This window comes from Mchenga conophoros, linkage group LG16 (genome assembly GCF_057382185.1).
Source record: "Mchenga conophoros isolate Kocher_MC1m ecotype Shallow Benthic linkage group LG16, M_conophoros_male_GT1.1, whole genome shotgun sequence".
Taxonomy (NCBI): domain Eukaryota; kingdom Metazoa; phylum Chordata; class Actinopteri; order Cichliformes; family Cichlidae; genus Mchenga; species Mchenga conophoros.
In genome coordinates, this window is record NC_140541.1 from 18,862,234 (window position 1) to 18,881,922 (window position 19,689).

Sequence of the window (19,689 nt, forward strand, 5' to 3'; positions counted from 1 at the left end):
GAAAGGGAGAAATTCAATTCTCAAGACTCTGATGAAGTCAAATGATGATAACTGCTGCTGCAGTAAATGTAAGAAATCTGCCAGCATGAATAAATACAAAATTACAGAGTTCTGGTAGCTCACTGCTGAGATGTATAATCTACATCATTCATAGTAAATGTCCTTTTTCCTTCACATAGATCCATTGTACAAAAAAAAGAAATTTCTATTTCTAAACAGTGAAAAAAAATTGAATTTTTCTGTTTTAATATTTTATTCATTACGTAATTACTATGGCGTGGTATGAATAGCCCACGAGAGAGATCTTTCTCAGCAAGAAAAGCTGTAAAAAAAAAAATTGTTGCAGTTAGACATGAAAAATCTATGCCCTCCTTCACATTTTCCACAGCCGTCTGGCAGACTGAATTGAACTCTCTGCTGTGCCAGAATAAATTAAATAAATACATAATTAAATAATTTAATTTGTCACTAATTAAATAAAATTTGAAATAAATAAAAAGATAAACTGGGAACCTCCTATCCCGTGCTGCAGAATATCACTCCAGCTCACTGGGTGGCGGTAATCTACCCGATTGTTAGTGTTAACCACCGAAGAAGAACCAGCGGCAGAAGAAGACGAAGAATAAGGACCCAGAAGCAATTTGTGTTTCTGTGGGACTTTGTAGCAGTGGCTGATGTTTTGTCGACCTCTGTGGAAAGGTGAGGGATTAACGTGTTACTTTTTCTTGCTGGACTCAAATCAGGCTTTGCTTGTTTACGTTTATTTTACTGCGTTTAACTGACTGCTTAGTTTTAGAAAACACAGCATCGATGCTTTATTCTGTCATTTCAGGGACATTTCTTCTGCAAAAAGCGCTTTGTAGGAAGGATTTAAGGAAGCAGTCTTTCCACAGGTTGATTGTAGTTCCGTCACAGATTATGAATTTTAATCAGCAGACCATAAAGTAGATGGAATATTAACTTTTGCTACTAGGACAAGGTCCACTGTCCATTCAGCTTTTCGTGTTTTTATTGCTGTTCAAAGGTTGTTTCCAGTTGAATTTGGCCGGTTCCCGTCTATGAGAGTGACCCACTGCAGGTTATCCTTCTGTCACACTGCTGCAGGTAATGATGTGAAAATAGCATACGTTTCTGTTTCATATCAGGTTCACTGACTGAGATGGTGTAGCTGATCTCGGTGTAGCTGATTCCTGCCCTCTTTATCACAGTGCAAAGACCGTGTTCTTTCAGCTTAGTTTAACCAGACACTTGGATAACTGTGTTCTTACCGCAGGGTCCAGGATGAGGAAGAAGCTGCTGTTGGATGTGGACTGTGGCGTGGACGATGCTCAGGCCATCATGATGGCCCTGGCTGCCCCCAATGTGCAGATCTTGGGCATTACCTGTGTGCATGGAAACACCTCAGTGGAGAATGTGTGTAAAAACGCACTGCGAGTCCTGCAAGCCTGCAGTCACCTCGAGGTAGGGTGCTCTGTAGTTGCACACTCGTGTTAAAATCAAGTAGCGTGACATTGTTGGAATTTCCTGGCCTCATGTGATAAGCGAGGTTGCATTTTATAGAATTGTCTAACAATGAGGAGTTGTTCCTCATGCCACATGACCCGATGCAGAAAGTGGACAGTTTGAAGGAGTTGGCTTTAGTTCTCTAGTTTTGTCCAAATTCTCTGAAAATGAAATCAAGCATCTCACATATTAGTTATTATATTAAACCAGCTACTGCTTGGAAACAATTGGGCAAAGTTAAACACAAAGCACCTCGTCTCACTCAGAGGAATATTTTTGTTAATTCAGATTTGTCAAAGTGGTCAATTGTTGACATTTACTTAGTTTTTTTTTTATGCATGTATTCATAACATGAATAAAGAGAAATGAGCACAAAAGTTACAGGATTTATGTTCATCCATTTCTCAAGTTAATCCTTCCACATGGAGATGTACCTTTCTACTTTTTTCCAAACATACAAAACAGAAGACTGCCAGTTTAGGCCGCTTCAAAAAGGCTTCAGGATAAATGAGTAACATAAATCAGGTGTTTTATTAACCCTCTTTACCCTGGAGGATGTACCAGGCTGTATCTGTTATTAAAATACACACAGCATGGCGAGCATAGTACTCTCAGTGGTGAGCCCACCTTTATTTTTATTGCTCCTTGAAATTTTATTTGAATTTCCCTTTGGAGGAAATAAAGATTTTTATCTATCCTTCTATCTATGTTAGGTTGAGCTCTGTAGTCGCCTCTCCCTCATCTGCTTCTGGTCACTCTGAATACTTTCAGCTTTTTCTTTCTAGGAGAAAGAAGAACAGAATATATTCAGATGTTACTCCAGAGATAATTATTTTGGTTTTATTGATATACAAAGCTGAGAGGGCTTTTCCTCGCGATCAGCACTAACTAGCTTCCCTGCTAAAGTAAACCAATACTGTTCTTATTATGTTTACCACAGAATGACCATTGTCAGAAGGTGGAAAGTCACTCACAGCACTGTTTTACCTCTGCTGAGAGGGATGAATCCAAAAATTAGATTTTATACAATTTTTTTTCTTTCTAAGTGTTTGCTATGTAATATTCATTCTAGCAAATTGGGGTTAGTATCCTGCCCAAGGATATTTGGCACACAAACCTTCTAATGAGCAGATGACCTGCTCTACCACCCGAGCTACAGCCACCCCAATTCACATGCACACAGAAGGTGTAATAAACTCTAAACACTTCTTGAAATTCACGTAAGTTTCATAATTGACTAATCTGATTTGCTCCCCCGTTTACAACCTTGTTTACGAGCCACTCTGACCTCTCAAGTCATCAGCAGATGGTTTAACTGTTCCCAGAATGAAATCTAAGTGTGCTGAAGGTGCTTTCAGTTAGTGTGTTCCAGCTCTTTGTAACAAGCTGCTGACCTGAGATCAATTACATCTGTGCCAACACACAGAAACAGACTCAAAAGCTTTTTATATTTAAACCTCTGTGTTCAGCACATTGAGTTTGAACATAATGAAATGTGTTCTATAAATAAAAATGCCACTGCTGCTTAGTGGCAGTATGTTCTAGCTTGAAACAGAAGTCTGAATGTTACAGTTGCCTAAAAGCTGAAGTTGGTTTGGGAATGCTGATGGAATAAAAGCAGGGATGAATTATAACCGGTTCTGCGTTTGCATGTTTCTGCAGATTCCAGTGTTTAAAGGCGCTGCTATGCCGATCCTCGGCGACAGCGGCATCAGCTCGGGGCACTTCCACGGGAAGGATGGCCTGGGTGACGCTCCTGACTCCAAGGCTCCCGGTTTGGAGCTTGTTCAGAAGGAAAACGCTGCGATTGCTATGATCAGGATTGTAAACGAGAACCCAGGAGAGGTGAGGAATGTGTGAGTGATAGACCCTCAGAATGAGATTGTGATAGTTTCCATATTTCTCCTGTAAGTTGCTGTCAAATATGACAGTCTGTCTCGCTCTCTGAGATGTCTGGGCTCCTCTCATCATGTGCGCTAGGGAAAGTAAACACATGACGTCGCTATGTCAGCAATAAATGTCATTAATATCACAGTGACATTTTCTTTATCACGTAAAAGGTTCTGGGGGAAAGCTCTCTGCGCTTGCACAAGTGCGCTTTTTGCAAAATTTTAATCCGTGTGTCTTCTCCCAGGTATCTCTGGTTGCCACGGCACCCCTCACCAACTTGGCTCTGGCTGTGAAGATGGATCCATCTCTGCCGAGCAAACTCAAAGGCCTCTACATCATGGGAGGCAACACTGAATGTCAGTAAAACACTGTCGCTTCATAAGTCTACATAGGGCCAGAGGATATAAACTGTTTATGAAGAAATACACGTTAGAATGAATTCTATGGTGTTTCCAGACAGACGTGACTAAATAACCAGTGGACCCATTCTAACAGCAGAAACAATTATTTAATTGATGGAACATTTAAGTCGTTAGCTGTTGCTTTTCATTACCAAACTTTATGAAGTTTTCCAAGTATTGCTTTCCACCCTTTCAGTTTAAATTAATCTCAAAACAAAACAAGGTAATTGGATTTATCAGTAACATTTTGTTTACAACATAGTCCATCAAATATCAACTGGTAATTTATTATTTTTTCACCAGAATTGTAATCTTTGTCTGTGTGGGGTTCTCATTATTGTCTCTACCCTGTGTAATCCAGCTCGAGGGAACACCACAGTGTGTGGGGAGTTTAATTTTGCTGTGGATCCAGAAGCTGCATACATCGTGCTTAAAGAGTACCGCTGTCCCACCTACTTGGCCGGCTGGGAGTTCACCTGCTACAACAAGTTAACCTGGGTAATGCCTGTGTTTACACGTTTTAGCGTTTAGAAGTTGATTCGTGCTACATGTTTGTCGTCAAGTGACCAAAACAAAACACTTTTCTCTGCTCGCACTTCAACAGGAGTTCTGCGATGAATGGTTGGCGCAGGACACCAGTAAAGCTCGCTTCATGAAGAAGATATTCCACCACAGCTACCAGGCGGCGCAGACTGAACGCTTGCAGAAAGAGTGCGTCGCGGGTTCGGGTTTCATTTCCTGCGACTCGTATGCAGTGGCTGCCGCCATAGATGATTCGTTCATCATAGAAAGCGACCAATACCCAGTCAGCGTGGAGCTGTCAGGCACGCACACCAGGGGCATGATGATAGTAGACACTGTGGGTTTCCTGAAGGACGCTCGCGAGGTTTGTCTCATGAGGAAGGTGGACTTGGAGAAGTTCAAGCAGATGATGATGGCAGCTTTACAATAATATTTAAATCGGCCAGAAGCGGCACCTTTACAGGTTTGTTTTTATGGGGCGGGTAACATGGACGTCCAGGTTTGTGAATGCGATGATTGAGGGTCCAAGTCCCTGTTCGAGTATTAAAATTGACATAATTTCCTTAGGGATTAATAAAGTATTCTAATTCTGTATTCTGATCAAACCACCAGTCTTCCATCAGTCGATGATTTGCTCAGCTACAGTCATGCCTTCATATGGAAGAGTTGCGTGGCATGTAAAACACCCATTATTATGTGAAAGAATGCGGAGCCTAAAATAAAGAGCCCTGCTTAACAGAAAGTTTATAATCACTGTTGTGATCGGCCAATCTCCTGCTAGGATTTTAGAAAGCCTTTATATTTCCTTCATAATTACTGTGATGAACAAGTGTTGTAGTTTTGCTACTGAAACAGACACATCCCATGATATCGATGCTCAGAGTTAATAAGAAGGAAAAAAAAGGTCTTGAATAAAAATCAGACTTATCTTTATTTAATGACACTGAATTTGAGCTCACTCTTAAATGGACTCAAAAATGAAGAGTTTTGAGCCACATCTGTTTGTTTGTTAGTTTTTTAATTATAGTCTAATTCTGAAGGCGTTGAACTGACTTTAATTGTGGATTGACCCAACTGTGAAGGTACATGGGGAGGACATGAAGAACTTGATTTGCTTGTTCTGTGACTGAAGAAACTGTTTGCAATGGTGGTCATAAGTCAGCACCCTGCATAGAGCAGAAACTGCAAGCTACACCTGGGAACTGACTGACATAGCACTGCCTCTCTGCAGGACACCTCATTTGTATAATGTTTATACTGTAGACAAGTTTGCTATCAATCAGAAGTTCAATATAATGTTTTGAAACAAAATCTTGTCCATTGTAATCATTAATTTATTACAAGTGTTTGCATTTCCTTAAACACACACTCATCCAACATTTTTCTCCCAAGAAATAAAAACTCCCATCGATCAGAAGAGTTGTACAGGTTTTGTCCCCAGTCCTGCACTTCGCTTGATTAGTCGGTAATCCTGTTTTCAGTGCGTCACCAACTTTCTCAACACATGTCCACAGCAGGTATTTGTAACGCTGGAACATTTCCTGGACATCAATGCACGTACTCGGAGCTGCTTGAACCCTAAAAAGATGCATCAGATTTCGCCTGGTTCCTCATTCTCCTTTCCTTCCTCTGAATCTTGACCTTGCATCCAGCTGTAAACAGATGATCTTGGTTAAGTTTTTTTTTTTTTAACTGCACAATAAGCCCCTATCAGAAATTAGAAAGCTCTCTGTTTTAATGACTAGTTGACTGTTTCCTAAAACTCACCATTGACCTCTTGCACTCAAAGAAGGATGTCTGCAGGGCTTTGCAGTGGCCTTCCTTTAGACACTCACTGGGTTTCTTTCCCTCCTGAAAAAATAAGAAACCACTTCATACACTGGGCCCTTCCTATTAGTAAAATGTACATTATATCCACACTGTATATAAACACAAGTATAACTGGCATCGGTGACATACCATTAAACACTGGATCCTCTTTACTCATATAAGAGTGGACAGGATCACCACCTGTTTTTTTCATGTAACCTCACAGTGATAAACATTTTATTTCACTTTGTGAGCTTTCTTTTTTTGATGATACTTGCTATGGAAGGAGTTACCCCGGCCTCAGGGAAAGATTCCTGTGAGGATTCTTGGAGTCATTTCTGACCAAATATGTAGGACTGCTTTCTTTCACCTGCACAATATCTCTAAAATTAAAAATATCCTGTCTCAGGGTGACACAGGGTGCATTTATTATTTATAGGCTGGACTGCTGTCATTTATTATTATCACGCTGTCCTAAAAATTCCCTGAAAAGCTTTCAGTTGCTGCAGCGAGGGTACTGTCAGGGACTAGAAAGAGAGGATATTCCTCCCATACTGGCTTCTCTTCATTGGCTCCCCGTTAAATCCTTTTAACACAGAAAGTTACGAATCGCTTGGCTCTCAGACTGTTAATTTGTGATTACAGGTATTTTTAAAAGTAGAATGGGAGGCAGAGCCTGCAGGCTTTCTGATCCTGTTTACCCAAGTCTTTCGCTATTCCACGACCTCATGGTGTTTTTTATCGAGGTCAAGAAAAAGACGAAGTAGTTGTTATTTATTTATTATATTCGACCACAGCTCCGGTCAGTTAAAGGCACAAAAAAAACAAGCAAACATGTATTTTGGGGAGACTGCGCCGACTTGGCTAATGTGGTGCTGCTAATTCTTGTTATTGGCAACATTTGACAACCCAGCGAAATGACGATCGTAGGACAGGTGTAAGTTTTAAGGTAAACAAGTGTCGCCAATCGACAGAAAGAAGGACAACCAATAATAATCTTGGGTAATATGTAATTCATATAGTTTCTAGCAGCTGTTAAACTAAAGCACTGTCTATGGGCTGTACTCTAGGACAGTGGGTAGGCTACAAAGCATGGCTAACCTCAGGAATCTTTCACAAGTATTTCTTTCCCGCGCTTTATTTATGGCTCTGTCTCCAGATTGTCTTTTAGGTGTAACAGAATTGATTGCTTTGGTTTTAAGCTAAGCACCCTCAACTAGGGTACATTAACTTACCTTAACAACACAGTCGTGCTGAAGGAGACATGCCTTAAAGTCTTCTCTGATGCCTGCGCATGCTCTGTTATCCTCCTCCTTGTCTTCGTAATATTTCGGCATTGTTCGGAATTCAATTTAACACCAGTTATCACCGTACTAGTAAACTAACAAGTGAGAAAAATCAGCTAGTTCACAGCACTAAAACCGACGTTATTATGAAAGCTGTAAGCTACCATCTTTCTGAAATGGCATGATGGGAAAACGGAAGTACTCAGCTATGCATGCTGGGAACGATTGTAGTTTTCCTTGTATGTTTTTTTTATTCATCAACTTGCGAAAACTTAACACGCTGGACTTTTAGGTCTTATTTGCAAAGTTTTCAATGTCTTTAATTAAACCCGGTGATGCAGATGACATGAATAATGCAAGTAGAACAAAATCAACACAAAATGGCCATGGCTCGTAACAACCTTTAGCATTTATTTGGGAAGATGTCCAATGAAAAATGATGCAAGTCAGGCATACGCATGTACACGATGAAGGCACATGAACTGATGGATGTTTGGAGGTGAGCAGCAGCTGTGAAGCAACACTCCTTTCCTGTTTGCCTTCTACTTTCTACAAATGCAGGAAGGAGCGGGGTCCTAAGGATCAAATGACCGTTTCATGCCGTTTACATGCATTCAGTTTGTTTAAATATGGATGCAGCAAACTCTCAAAAGAGCAACTTGAGTTGCATTTTCTCCCATCTCCTCTGTAAATGTGAAGAATGTACCACTTTTCTTTAGTCAGCTCAGGTTTGATCAGGGGGCAGAGGAGCCTGCTATGACCCAAAAGGCATTTTTTAATGAATTACAAATAATAATAATGCACATGAACAAGCGTGATTAGTCAATTAAAAAATATTCATATTGATTCCACCAAAAGGCACTTCACTACCCCCTTGAAAAAAACCCTTTTAACAAGTAAAAATGAGTGAAGTTCCACTTTAAAACAGCTTCCACTCAGTAAATCAGCCACAAATACAAGTTGATTTCTAGAAACTATCAGAGAGGCAAGAGGAAGTAATAGAGAGACATAAATTGTTACTGTATTTATATATACAATCAGTGGCACTCTCCACAATTATCAGTAGTCATAATATTATGTCCAATCAAAAAAAAACTGACACATGACTGGACAAACGAATTGCAATGTGGAGGAAAAAAACGTGGGAAAAATGGAAAACTGGGTACAGCGATGAAGGCTAAGATTGTAAAAAAGAAAGCAGTGCAAATCACGCCGTTTCAGATGGTCGTCTGGCACAAACCCTGCTCATTTACCACTTTCAGCACAACACACAATTATTGTCGTTGACATCCAATCACTAATTGGACTGTGTGGGTTCAAAATATTCAAAACATTAGTATATCCAGCAATTGACGTGTAGGCAAACGTGAGCGGGAATAACGTTAAATACTTTCAAGGGACCAACATATAAGGCACATATTACCAATTTCGACCCACACAGCTACAGCTTTGTTCAGCAGATTTCCTACGATCAAGTTTTTTTTTATCAGTTCCAATAAATTAGTTATGACATTTTGCGTCAAAAGGAGAGAAACAATAAGAAACTGAACCAAGCTATTTGTACTGACAGAGAAAGCAACTGCAAGTAGCTGTTATAATGAAAATAATATGTACAATAGCATTTAGAAAAGAAAAACGCACAAAAGTACACAAAGACACAGACTCTGAACTACCATAAACATCTCTTGATAGAATAAAAATATATTTTACCTCTTGTACAAATTAAAGATTTATTTCAAATAAATTAAATCACCTTCATAGATCGTCAGTCGTAGCTGTAATAATATATCAATATAACAATATATTCCTTCAGGAAAATGGTGCCAAGGCAATGTCCGATTGATTTCCTATAAATGGACACTGAGGTCATACACAGCCTGTCAGATAAGAGGTGTTGGTATTCATTGTCTTCATGGAGTAGGGTAGTTACCACTGATACTGGCATGTGGTCAAAGGTGTCACCGTCTGGTTACAGGCAGGATCTTTTTAATGGTAAGCTCATCCTGAGTGTGTGTTTCAGGATAAGCTGAGCATTTAAATGGAACCCACACCTTTCTAGATGGAAACATTTTTTTCTAATGTTTGGGCTGGTGTTGATCTGGAGCTCCGTCATCTCTGCAGAGAACAGAGAGCAACTGGCCACTAGTGATGACAACATTCTTGATCATGGCAGGCTTCGCTGAGGCGCTAGTGACAGTGCAATGCCCCAGCTCGCCCAAAAGGTGGCAGCATTGAGTAACTGAAGGATTTGGCAGCATCTACACCAGTGGCCAGGTGACCGGTTCTCCCTCAGATGCTTGATTAATTTGTCCCAGTATTTTTTTTCTGATTGTTTTAAAAGCTGCTTAACAACAGAGCATGGATCAAAAGTCCTCACACACTCCGCTGTTGTTTGTCAGACAGTAGTATTCACATTCTCACAAATAAACGAAGAGCAAAAGAGTGAGGGAGAGAAGAATGAAGAAGGGGAGAAACAGACTGATGAGAAGCAAAAGTATATTAGGGAGAGCGGGGGACAAACAGGTGGCATTCGTCAGACAAGCTCGGACGAGCAACTCTAAGCCCTAATGACTTTACTGCTGGTCGCTAGGTGCCAGGGGCCCTGCATAAGCAGCCTAGGGGGGCTCTGTTCCCCAGGGGCCATCACTCACGTAGGCCCTCAGGACCGTTCAGCTTGTTACCCTTTTTATATGTATCTGTGGGGAAACAGGTACAACCATGGAGTTAGTGCATTGATATTCATTGTTTATTGTGCAACACATCAACAGATGGCAAGTGTGATTGGCTTACTTCACTGAGAATGGCCCACACAGCAGAGTCCTTGAGAACCGAAAGTCGGAGCGCAACAACAGGATTCAGCGAAGGATCTACAGCCCCTTCGGCCACACCCTTTTCAAACTGACCTGTGTGTTTAAATAAACAGGCACACCTCAAAACTTGTAAGCGATCAGAGGCAAAAACGATCCTTAACCTTAACTGATTTACACATATTTTCTAAACCAATATGCTAAAGCTAACTAGAAAACATGTATTTAAACAGCATGTAGCAATTCATTACATTCACATACCGATCCTATAAAAGCGATCTTCAGTTCGCTTGTACTTGTCTTTGGTCTGAAGTCCACTTTCCTAACATAAGAGGGCAACAACAGATGGACAGCGAAATGAAATGAAATAAAACACTCATCTTATAATCTTAATGATGACTCTCATTTGAGCTGCATTCAAAGACATGTTGGCAACAGTTCTCAAAGCGTGGCGCACAGTGTCAGAATGAATCACCTCTGGAAGAGTATGCGATTCTGTCACACTCACATTCCTGTCAATAATCAATACCCCACGTCCCTCAGAGCAGCCATTCGATATAATCTAATCAGAGCCATTCACACACCGCACCAGAGAAAGGTGGCAGACGTGTGTAAGAGTCTGTGTGTGTGGGTGTTTTCATACCGAGACGGGCAGTATTTCCACCGTGGTGTTCTCGATCTTGTCCCCTGGGTGCTCCTGGTTACCGCTGCGAAACAGGAACCTGCCAGTCAAATCAAGCACATGTTTTAGCGCCGTCATTCATGGATAAGCATCCCTGCACTTTCTTTCTCCCCAATGGTACCAGCCACACAGATGCACACAGTCTGTCAAATTGGAGCTGGGAGCCAAGACGGCTGAATTTGGGTATGCAAAAGTACACAAACCCGCTGCACGCTATATCTGAGCTGAGACAACTGGGTACACCAGCTTGGTTAAAATGTCCAGGCTGGTGTTTCTTAGATTTCATATTCAAGCCATTACTATTATTTTTAAATACTATAAAATGCAATATTTCTGTCTGCTCTGCTTAAACCTGCCAGTATAGTTATTAGCTCCTTGTTCCCTTTCTACCCTCACTCCACAGAGAGTAGGAAGCCGGCCTGAAAATGCTTCATTTAGAGTAAATGGTAAATGGCCTGTATTTATATAGCGCTTTACTAGTCCCTAAGGACCCCAAAGCGCTTTACATATCCAGTCATCCACCCATTCACGCACACATTCACACACTGGTGATGGTAAGCTACATTGTAGCCACAGCCACCCTGGGGCGCACTGACAGAGGCGAGGCTGCCGGACACTGGCGCCACCGGGCCCTCTGACCACCACCAGTAGGCAACGGGTGAAGTGTCTTGCCCAAGGACACAACGACTGAGACTGTCCAAGCCAGGGCTCGAACCGGCAACCTTCCGATTACAAGACGAACTCCCAACTCTTGAGCCACGATCGCCCCCATTCGTACTCTCATTAGCTCATCCCGTTCCTTGGATTTGCACTGCACAGAAAGCACAAAAGCTAAATCTGAATAAACACTATCTCTAAACTTGATCTCTAACCTTGGGGTCAAGGTCATTTTTATTAGGTGGACCTATGGTATTAATTTGAAACTTGAAAAGTATGACACCTTGTTTGCAAATTTGGATGTCCACGTGGCTTGCCTGTTGGGGCAATAAGGGGTAAAAACCACACAAATAAAGCAGCTCTTTATTTACCTCTCTATGCTAACAGGCCTGTCAAATTTGAACAGGATATAGTCTCCAGCAGTAGGAGTGATGGCCCAGAAGAAATCCTCCCCTAGATACGTCTTCTCCAACGTGTGACCCTGATAAACCTGAAAGAGACATGCTCTTTTATTCCTCACATCATTTTGCAAATAGCTAATTATATTTTTATCTGTAATTATTACTAGTAACTATACAATGAATACAAAGGTACCAAAACTCCAGAGTGATACCTTCATTGAAGTGGAGACCTCAGCAGGTGGGTTAACATGCATCTTGTGCAGAAGGGGCTTCAGGAAGTCCTTGTCCTACACAAAGAGGAAACAAGTGTTTCTACACAGGAAGACATTTCAACTGCTGTGGAAAATAAACACCCGTGACTCACCGTAAGTTTCTGAATCTTTCCAGCGAGAGAGGAATGGAGCCCCACGTGCTGAAATAGTGAAGGTCTAAACCGTACACGAAGGCTGGACTTCTGCCTCTCACAGTGTTTCTGGGGGGGAAGTGGCAGGAGAACAATGGTAAGACCTATTTTTGCTAGACTATTTCTCTCATTCATACAAGTAGTAGAAGTAGAATGCATACTGCATCTTTTTCAGGATTGCAGACTTTGACCCACAGAATATGGTCCAGCAGCCAGTCGATGGGCTTCTCTTTGTAGAACATAAAAATGAACTCAACAATAAGGTTCAAGTCTGGAGCCTGGAACATTTTTCCTGTAGGAAACAAGTTTATAGACATTCATTGATCCTCCACAGAAGCTCATTAGCAACAAATTATCTGCAGCAAGATGATTAAAGCATGAAAAGGGCTCAGGGGACTTTCTGGTACAGAGTAAACAAGAGAAAAACAGAGCAAATCAACAGGAATTAATACAGCAAGAAAGTGAAAATACTGTTTTGGAAACCTCAATTCTCTAAAAATCTTAAAAGGCATGCAACATGAGCTAAAGACGTACCCACTCCTCATTTACTTTTGTTTTTTCCTGCTTATTGCAACTACCTAATTTCCATAGTGATCAATATCACTTTCCTCTTTCTTTACTGGCTGCTCCCAATGTGCTTCATTTCATTTCACTGTTGTCATAATCAAGTGCTACAGGATGGAAATGCCTTATCACAAATGTGTTTTTGCTGACTGTGCTTTGTTTTGACAGAACACTGGTGGATGCTCAGTGCTTAATGCGTAGTACCAATGAAGCCAAGCTGAGAGAACTCCAGGATCATCCAGTCTTCTGAAGACAGCTGCAGGGCAAAGTTCTTCATGGTGGCAAAGTAGTTGGGCTTGGCCACAATGTCATCCTCCAGCTAAACAAACACACACAGGAAAATCAGACTGTAAAACAGAAGAAACCCTTAAAGTTTAGGGCTTTAATTGTGGCATAGAGGGTGAATAGTAGGAGGGAGACTCTTCTATTTTCACACAAGCACAGCTCTCTGAGCTCAGTTAAGAAACACTTCTGAGTTTGCGCACTAAACTAAAGTAGCGCGACGCTATGCTAGGCAGTACCTTTTCCTTCAGGTGAGAGCACAGTATGGAAATGACACATCGCACAAAGAAGACAGAAAGATAAAAGATCACAGCAGTTACATTCAGTTTTGAATGGCTTGTATAAGAATCAAATCCCATATGTGACATCTACTTTAACTTCAGGGCTGCAGAAATCTAAGAGGATCAGCCTACTAAGTAAACCTAGCTACAACAATAAACCATAGTGCCTCTGAAAAATGACCTGGTTTTCATTGATAAAAGAAAACCTGTTTCCTTACTATGCATGAAAACAGGCTTTCACATTTGCAAAAAATACATCGCAGTCCATCCAAATCTGGGAACTGAGTGTGTAACATTTTGCATAGTCAGCCTAAATTGTTGAGCACAGTATATTTCCAGTGTGATACATGTTTGTTTTGGTACACCCTGTCATTCGCTCTGCTTCAGTTCTTATCTATGAGCTATAGCATGCTAGTAGGATTAACTGTTAAATCTGGGCAGACACCATCCAATTTTAATTACGCACTACACGTTTTAATCGGCCTCCCTGTAAGGCCAAAGCCGGAGTCTTTTCTGCTGGCAACAAACCAACAATGACGTGGAGCTCAGAGTGGAAGTGAAAGAGGTCAAAGGCTTACACAGAAATTCCAATAAAGTTTATTCAACCAAGATGACTGTGTCCTCAGTGTTGCCGTAGCAGAGAAAAGGAGAAAGTTTAGTCTTGGAAGTCGATAAAATAGAATAATTTTAAATGACTTTCAGAGCACGTAAAGCCTCACTTTTGATTCTAAAGCCCAAACTGGACTGTTGGATAAAACAGATAATCAAAGGTCAATATGAACATGTTGCACTGTTCTTCCTGATGAACTTTTTTTTAAAAAATATTTCTATTTTTAACGTTTAATAAAAACAATGAAGTAGAGAGGAAAGTAGAGAGGGACATGTACCGAAAGGTTCTGGGTTCGAACCCGGGCCGAACCAGTAACAAACCAATACCAGAACTGAACAAAGTGTGTGCTCAGCTTTACATGCTACTGCACCAAAGACATACCTGGACATAATAAACTCCTTTGCTTACAGCATACATCATGAGGAAAGAATAATCCAGGTTCTGCTTCGTACGCCATCTAAAAAAAAACATTAAAAACAAACAAACAGATTATTGTATTTTCTTCTCAGGAATATCATATATGTGCACGCAGCATGTCAGACACTTTGCTTTACATGCAGAAAGCAAAGCTGTAGTCTCGGCTACACACAAAGTTGCAGCAGCAGACTCTGAATAATTGATGAACCAAACTGTCACACTAATTGTTTGATCTACATGGTGTTGCAGATTGACTGAAGGCAGCAGGTGTTCTTGTGTGGGAGGTGCCTGAGGGTGCACATGCACTGTCACATATACATACACATACTATTAATAAAAAGATCAAGAGAAGATACAGGCTGAGGGCATGGATGCACACTCACACAGAAAATAAGTGTGTAATATACAACACACCACAGCGAGCATGTTCAACAACACTGTACTATTTATATCCCCATCAGAAGCATCAGTGCTAACAAACACCCACAAATGAACCTAACACACAGTCCTATTATTCAAGTGTGTATTGTAAGTCTTCACAAGTGTTGGCTCAAACTGCACCATGAACAGATTTTTAATGAAGCCAGTTGTTAGCCTACTACAAAGCGAAGATGAGTAGGGAGGATAACAAGAGCTGAACACTACAGAGAGACAGAGGCAGAGGGTGCTGCTGCTGATGACCTTGATCTGACTTTGAGAAATGTCTGTGGAATACTAAGTACCTACGCAACCTACCTAAAAGCTCTCGCCTGCTCTCTCCCCTCCTACTTTCCCCTGACTCATCCTTTATAGTTTTTCTGCAATCCTCATCACAGCTCTGCCCTATTTCATTCTCCCAGGGCTGATTTCTCCACCGTTTCCATAATAATTGCCATCACATTTTTGCCCTCATTCAGTGTCACAGCTCTGACTTCCATACCTGACTCTCTCTTTGGAGTCTCCAAAAGTCTCTTTGAGGTTGTTGAGATCGGGGTAATAGGAAGCTGGTGGGGAGATCACCTCCAGCAAGCCTGAGCTCAGCTCTGTAGAAAACCTGGGGAATGAAGTCCATTTGTGACATCAAATATGGGACACACACACACACACGCATTTACAGTCTTTTCAGTCCTTAACAATATTTATACTTTTTTGTTTATACCCATCAAAAAAAAAAAAAAAGCAGAAAAATATACTCACTCTTTCTCCAAGCCAGCAACCACGCTGTGAACGTATTCCAGGTCAGTCTGGATCGATCGTAGCATAAAGACATATCAGACAGAGACCTTTTAGAATAATTTTTCTTTCACTGTGCAGAACACGGTGCTATGACTCATGGTTTATAAATGCGAAAATCTCACCTCCCCAACAAAGACTATAATGACACAGTCGAGTTTTTCCTCCGGTGACAGCTTGTCTATTAGCGAGCGCAGCGTCTCTGACAAATAAGACTTCACCTTCCGCTTCACGGTGGGGATCCCCATCACCATGGTAACTAGGAGGAAGACGGAGACAGGTGAGAAACAAGAAGAGTCCAGGGCTGCAGAGGTGGCGGTTTAATCAAGTGGATCCAAAACCAAATAAAGTTTGCTGTTAGACAACAGGCCAACACTGGCCTGAAGCCACATGAACAGCACTTCATGCCCACAATGACAGATGTCAGTGGGAAGGATGACTGATGAAGACGGCTTGTAATGCATCTGCAATACCATGCTTTGTGTTCTTAACGAAATGTTCTCTTTAATCAACACTAACTCAAAGGCAAAGGTTTCCCAAATTACTGTGTGAAGGCAAAAACTAGTGGACTTTAGACATAGGTTAAAATAATATATAAACTTCTATTATGTGACATTAATTTCAACATTGGATCTGTAGAACACTCTTAAAGTTAAAATAATAATCATTAAATAAAAAAGTAAGGCAGGGCAAAGCCAAGAGAAATAAGGAAACAAAGCCACAAAGTAGAGCTGATGATTTAATCATATACTTTTATAACCTCATATATTCTAGGGTTTTGCTTTATATGAATAATCTAAAAGTTATAGTTATGGTAATATAAAAACAAAATTTCACATTTTGATAAGCTGGTAAACCCAGTCTGTTAATATATGGCAGCCAACCTAAACTGTCATCAGTTAATTTACTACATATGCTGGGAGAAGATTAAAAATAAACAAAGAAACAAACACCAGTCACAAATTATGAAGCTAAGTGAGCCCTCAATTAGAAGGAGACGTGACATCCACAATAGAAATGACATCAACTAACATTACATTTAGCTGATCAACATTAATTAAAATCGTTAAAACATTTATTAACATTTGTTATTAATATCTTAACAACATTAAGATCATTAGGAAATTTAATTGTATGACCTCTTTATGGCTGATATTGAACAGGGTTATTTTTTTATTATCGAGATATTTGCCGATATCTACACCAGACTGAAAGCAGTTTATTTTACTTTGAAGGACACACGAATCACCTTTTCTGGCGAACATGATAATGATAAAATGAGTGAGCAGAAAGTGTACAGCAAGCCCACACTGGTGTGAAAGTAATCAGGCTGGCTATCTGACAAATAATTTGTGTTTTCCTGCAGCACGAAAATGGCTATTCATCTGTATGCCCCCTTTTTTATGTTCAGCTTTCTATGTCTATATTGCATATGTTGCATTTAAATCCCAAGTTCACACATAAAGGAGGTTTGGGGTATTTTACATAAGCTGTACAACGATGTCCAAGAGGAAAACATCCCAGAGCTCTCTGGGAGCTCCCAGAGAGCTACAGTGCTCATGAAAGTTACAAGAGACCTCTTAGAAAAAATTATGACTGAAGTGCACGTCATGTTATGTGCATGAACCTGTGTGTATGCAGGGGTGTATTTGTAGGGAGCACCATGCTAACTGAGCCAATGTGGGGACACGAGGGGCTACAACAAAAGCATAAAACAAACTTGAGGTGTGGATAAGTGAGGAGCAGAGTGAGATTGCTCCAGAGCGTGGAGAATCTGTCCCAGTTCTGCTTTGTGTTTTTCACATGGAGCTCCATGTCATATAGCGACACCCACCACCACTACCAAGAAAGTAGGTCGAGGATGAAAGGAGAATGTGGGAGGAAGGAAAAGAGACAGAGAGTGGCAGAATAAGAGAGGATGGCAGACAGTGAATGAGTGATAATGCATGCGAGTGCAGCACGAACAGGCCCGACTCCAGCGTCGCCCCTCCCCATGTCCCTTGATCAGCTCGCCCGCATCATTCTGGCACCCTTTCATCTCCTTCATGTAAAAAAAGCATTTCTGTCTGCTTCTGGCACAGCAGTGAAAGGACTGCGTATGACAGAGCATGCATATAAGAAAAGCAGGTCTTCAACTATATCTACAAATAAGGCATTATTTGTTCCATTACTCTCCAAGTCTGGGACAAAAGGTATATGTACACTTATGGCCATATTTTATTGGACAAATGCACAATTTTTCTACTTTTGCCTCTGTTCACTGTCATAGTGAACTTTAAAGTCAACCAATCAATATGTGACAAAGTGAAGCCTTCAAGCTTTAATTCAAGGAACTTCCCAAAATGTTTAATTGACCTATTCAGGGATTTCAGTCATTTCCCCCTTTTTTTTATTTTTTTTTTATTTAGAGGATACATATAGAATACAAATATAATAATAAATAAGTCTAGACTCCATGGACATCACCAAGTGCTCTGTTTCCTCGCTTAAGATCCTCTGCCAGGCCTTTACTGCAGCCACCTTTTATTGGTGCTTGTTTACAGGTTTTTATTGCTTCAGTAACTAAAAAGCATGTCGTACTGGGTTTGAGATAAGATGACTGACTTGGCAATGGAAACTCTTGGGTTGGTTTTGTAGTATGCACTGGGTCATTATCCATTTACTGAGAAGCGCCTTCCAATCACTTTTCCAACATTTGACAGAACCTGTGCAGACAGGATAGCCCTGTATACTTCACAATTCATCCTGCTGCTTCTATCGGCATGATCAGTAAACACCAATGGCACGGTTTTGGGGCCAGCCATGCATGTCTATGCCATAGCATTGTCTCCACTTAGCCTGACAGATGGAAAAAAAAAAAAAAAAGCTTTTTAACACTTGCCTTGGGTTAAAATCTGCACACGCCCTGAACTGTTTTTTTTTTTCATCAGCTAATTTAGATAATGCTTCAAAATAACTGCCTGCAGACGTTCCAAGTGACAGGATGTGCTCTTTAGAAGGACTTTGGCTGAACCCCAGTCCTTGGTGTAAAAGTGGATATGACTGAAGCAGATATGACAGGATGTTAAAAATCTTTAGAGCTAACACTAAATTAATTGGTTTTGTGTTGTTTAATGAAATGTTAAATGGCAAATGGCCTATATTTTGTACAGCGCTTTACTAGTCCCTAAGGACCCCAAAGCGCTTTACACATCCAGTCATCCACCCACACATTCACACACTGGTGATGGCAAGCTACATTGTAGCTACAGCCACCCTGGGGCGCACTGACAGAGGCGAGGCTGCCGGACACTGGCGCCACCGGGCCCTCTGGTGGTCTTGCCCAAGGACACAACGACCGAGACTGTCCGAGCCGGGGCTCGAACCGGCAACCTTCCGATTACAAGGCAAACTGCCAACTCTTGAGCCACAATAATGAACTACGATCCCAGCTAAGATCCCACTGAACACAGACTTGATATTTACCACCGCTTTACATGGTTTATATGAAAATGTGATCCAGGCAAAAGAGCAAAGAATAAAACATGCAAAGATGTGGTTTGTTCAGCATTTTGTTGCATCACGCCTAGTTTACAGAGACAAGCAGGGCAGCGTCAAACAGTATCGGAGAGATCTGTGAAGCAAGTTACGTTTAGCCCTCGAGGTAATTTACTTTGCTTTTTTGTTTTTTCCAGTTGTGAGGAAGAAAACAACAGCGTGTGTGCTAAGAGAAACACATAACTTCCTATGATCAACAACCGAGCAGCAACAGAGATCACTGTAAGAAATTTCTCATTCTGGAAAAAAAGGATGAAAAGAGGTCTTCAAGTGTAGCCTGTGACATGTTAAATAGATGGTCAGCAGAAGCAAATACTAGTGTATAACTGATGTTGCTTAGCAACGGACAAAGCAGTCATTGTGTAACGGCACAAGATGACAAGCAGATGACTTGCTAAAGGCTACATATGTGTGACCCGGCACGG

General features: G+C 41.0%; 3 protein-coding genes across 5 annotated transcripts in view; 1 reads left to right on the forward strand and 2 right to left on the reverse strand.

Moving 5' to 3' along the window:
- The first annotated feature begins 566 nt into the window (after positions 1 to 566).
- LOC146556593 (inosine-uridine preferring nucleoside hydrolase) lies at positions 567 to 5,609 on the forward strand. 2 transcript variants are annotated; one of them, XM_085250215.1, is made up of 8 exons: positions 601 to 699; positions 833 to 893; positions 1,025 to 1,104; positions 1,274 to 1,461; positions 3,166 to 3,348; positions 3,638 to 3,749; positions 4,156 to 4,292; positions 4,399 to 5,609. In XM_085250215.1, the coding sequence occupies exons 1-8, from the start codon at positions 675 to 677 to the stop codon at positions 4,744 to 4,746; spliced, it is 1,134 nt and encodes a 377-aa protein (XP_085106341.1). In that variant the 5' UTR covers positions 601 to 674; the 3' UTR covers positions 4,747 to 5,609. The 2 variants fall into 2 exon arrangements, with proteins under 2 accessions (XP_085106342.1, XP_085106341.1); XM_085250216.1 differs by lacking the exon at positions 833 to 893 and having other exon boundaries at positions 567 to 699; positions 4,399 to 5,604.
- A 20-nt stretch (positions 5,610 to 5,629) lies between these two features.
- Positions 5,630 to 7,611, reverse strand: coa5 (cytochrome C oxidase assembly factor 5). The gene is made up of 3 exons (XM_085250217.1): positions 7,361 to 7,611; positions 6,084 to 6,167; positions 5,630 to 5,968 (listed from the first exon to the last, which is right to left on the reverse strand). The coding sequence occupies exons 1-3, from the start codon at positions 7,460 to 7,462 to the stop codon at positions 5,927 to 5,929; spliced, it is 228 nt and encodes a 75-aa protein (XP_085106343.1). The 5' UTR covers positions 7,463 to 7,611; the 3' UTR covers positions 5,630 to 5,926.
- Positions 7,612 to 7,802: 191 nt separating this feature from the next.
- mgat4a (alpha-1,3-mannosyl-glycoprotein 4-beta-N-acetylglucosaminyltransferase A) overlaps positions 7,803 to 19,689 on the reverse strand; it is a 29,464-nt gene continuing 17,577 nt past the window's right edge. Inside the window, exons 4-16 of one of the 2 annotated variants that reach the window (XM_085250213.1) lie at positions 15,853 to 15,986; positions 15,692 to 15,738; positions 15,435 to 15,548; positions 14,480 to 14,555; positions 13,130 to 13,244; positions 12,523 to 12,653; positions 12,323 to 12,430; positions 12,171 to 12,245; positions 11,929 to 12,047; positions 10,862 to 10,940; positions 10,480 to 10,540; positions 10,202 to 10,314; positions 7,803 to 10,107 (exon numbers count right to left, since the gene is read on the reverse strand). In XM_085250213.1, the coding sequence (XP_085106339.1) occupies positions 10,081 to 10,107; positions 10,202 to 10,314; positions 10,480 to 10,540; positions 10,862 to 10,940; positions 11,929 to 12,047; positions 12,171 to 12,245; positions 12,323 to 12,430; positions 12,523 to 12,653; positions 13,130 to 13,244; positions 14,480 to 14,555; positions 15,435 to 15,548; positions 15,692 to 15,738; positions 15,853 to 15,986 (1,199 nt within the window). In that variant the 3' untranslated portion in view covers positions 7,803 to 10,080. Of the gene's footprint in view, positions 10,108 to 10,201; positions 10,315 to 10,479; positions 10,541 to 10,861; positions 10,941 to 10,964; positions 11,712 to 11,928; positions 12,048 to 12,170; positions 12,246 to 12,322; positions 12,431 to 12,522; positions 12,654 to 13,129; positions 13,245 to 14,479; positions 14,556 to 15,434; positions 15,549 to 15,691; positions 15,739 to 15,852; positions 15,987 to 19,689 lie in introns of those variants that run through there. The other variant, XM_085250214.1, reaches the window with a different exon arrangement.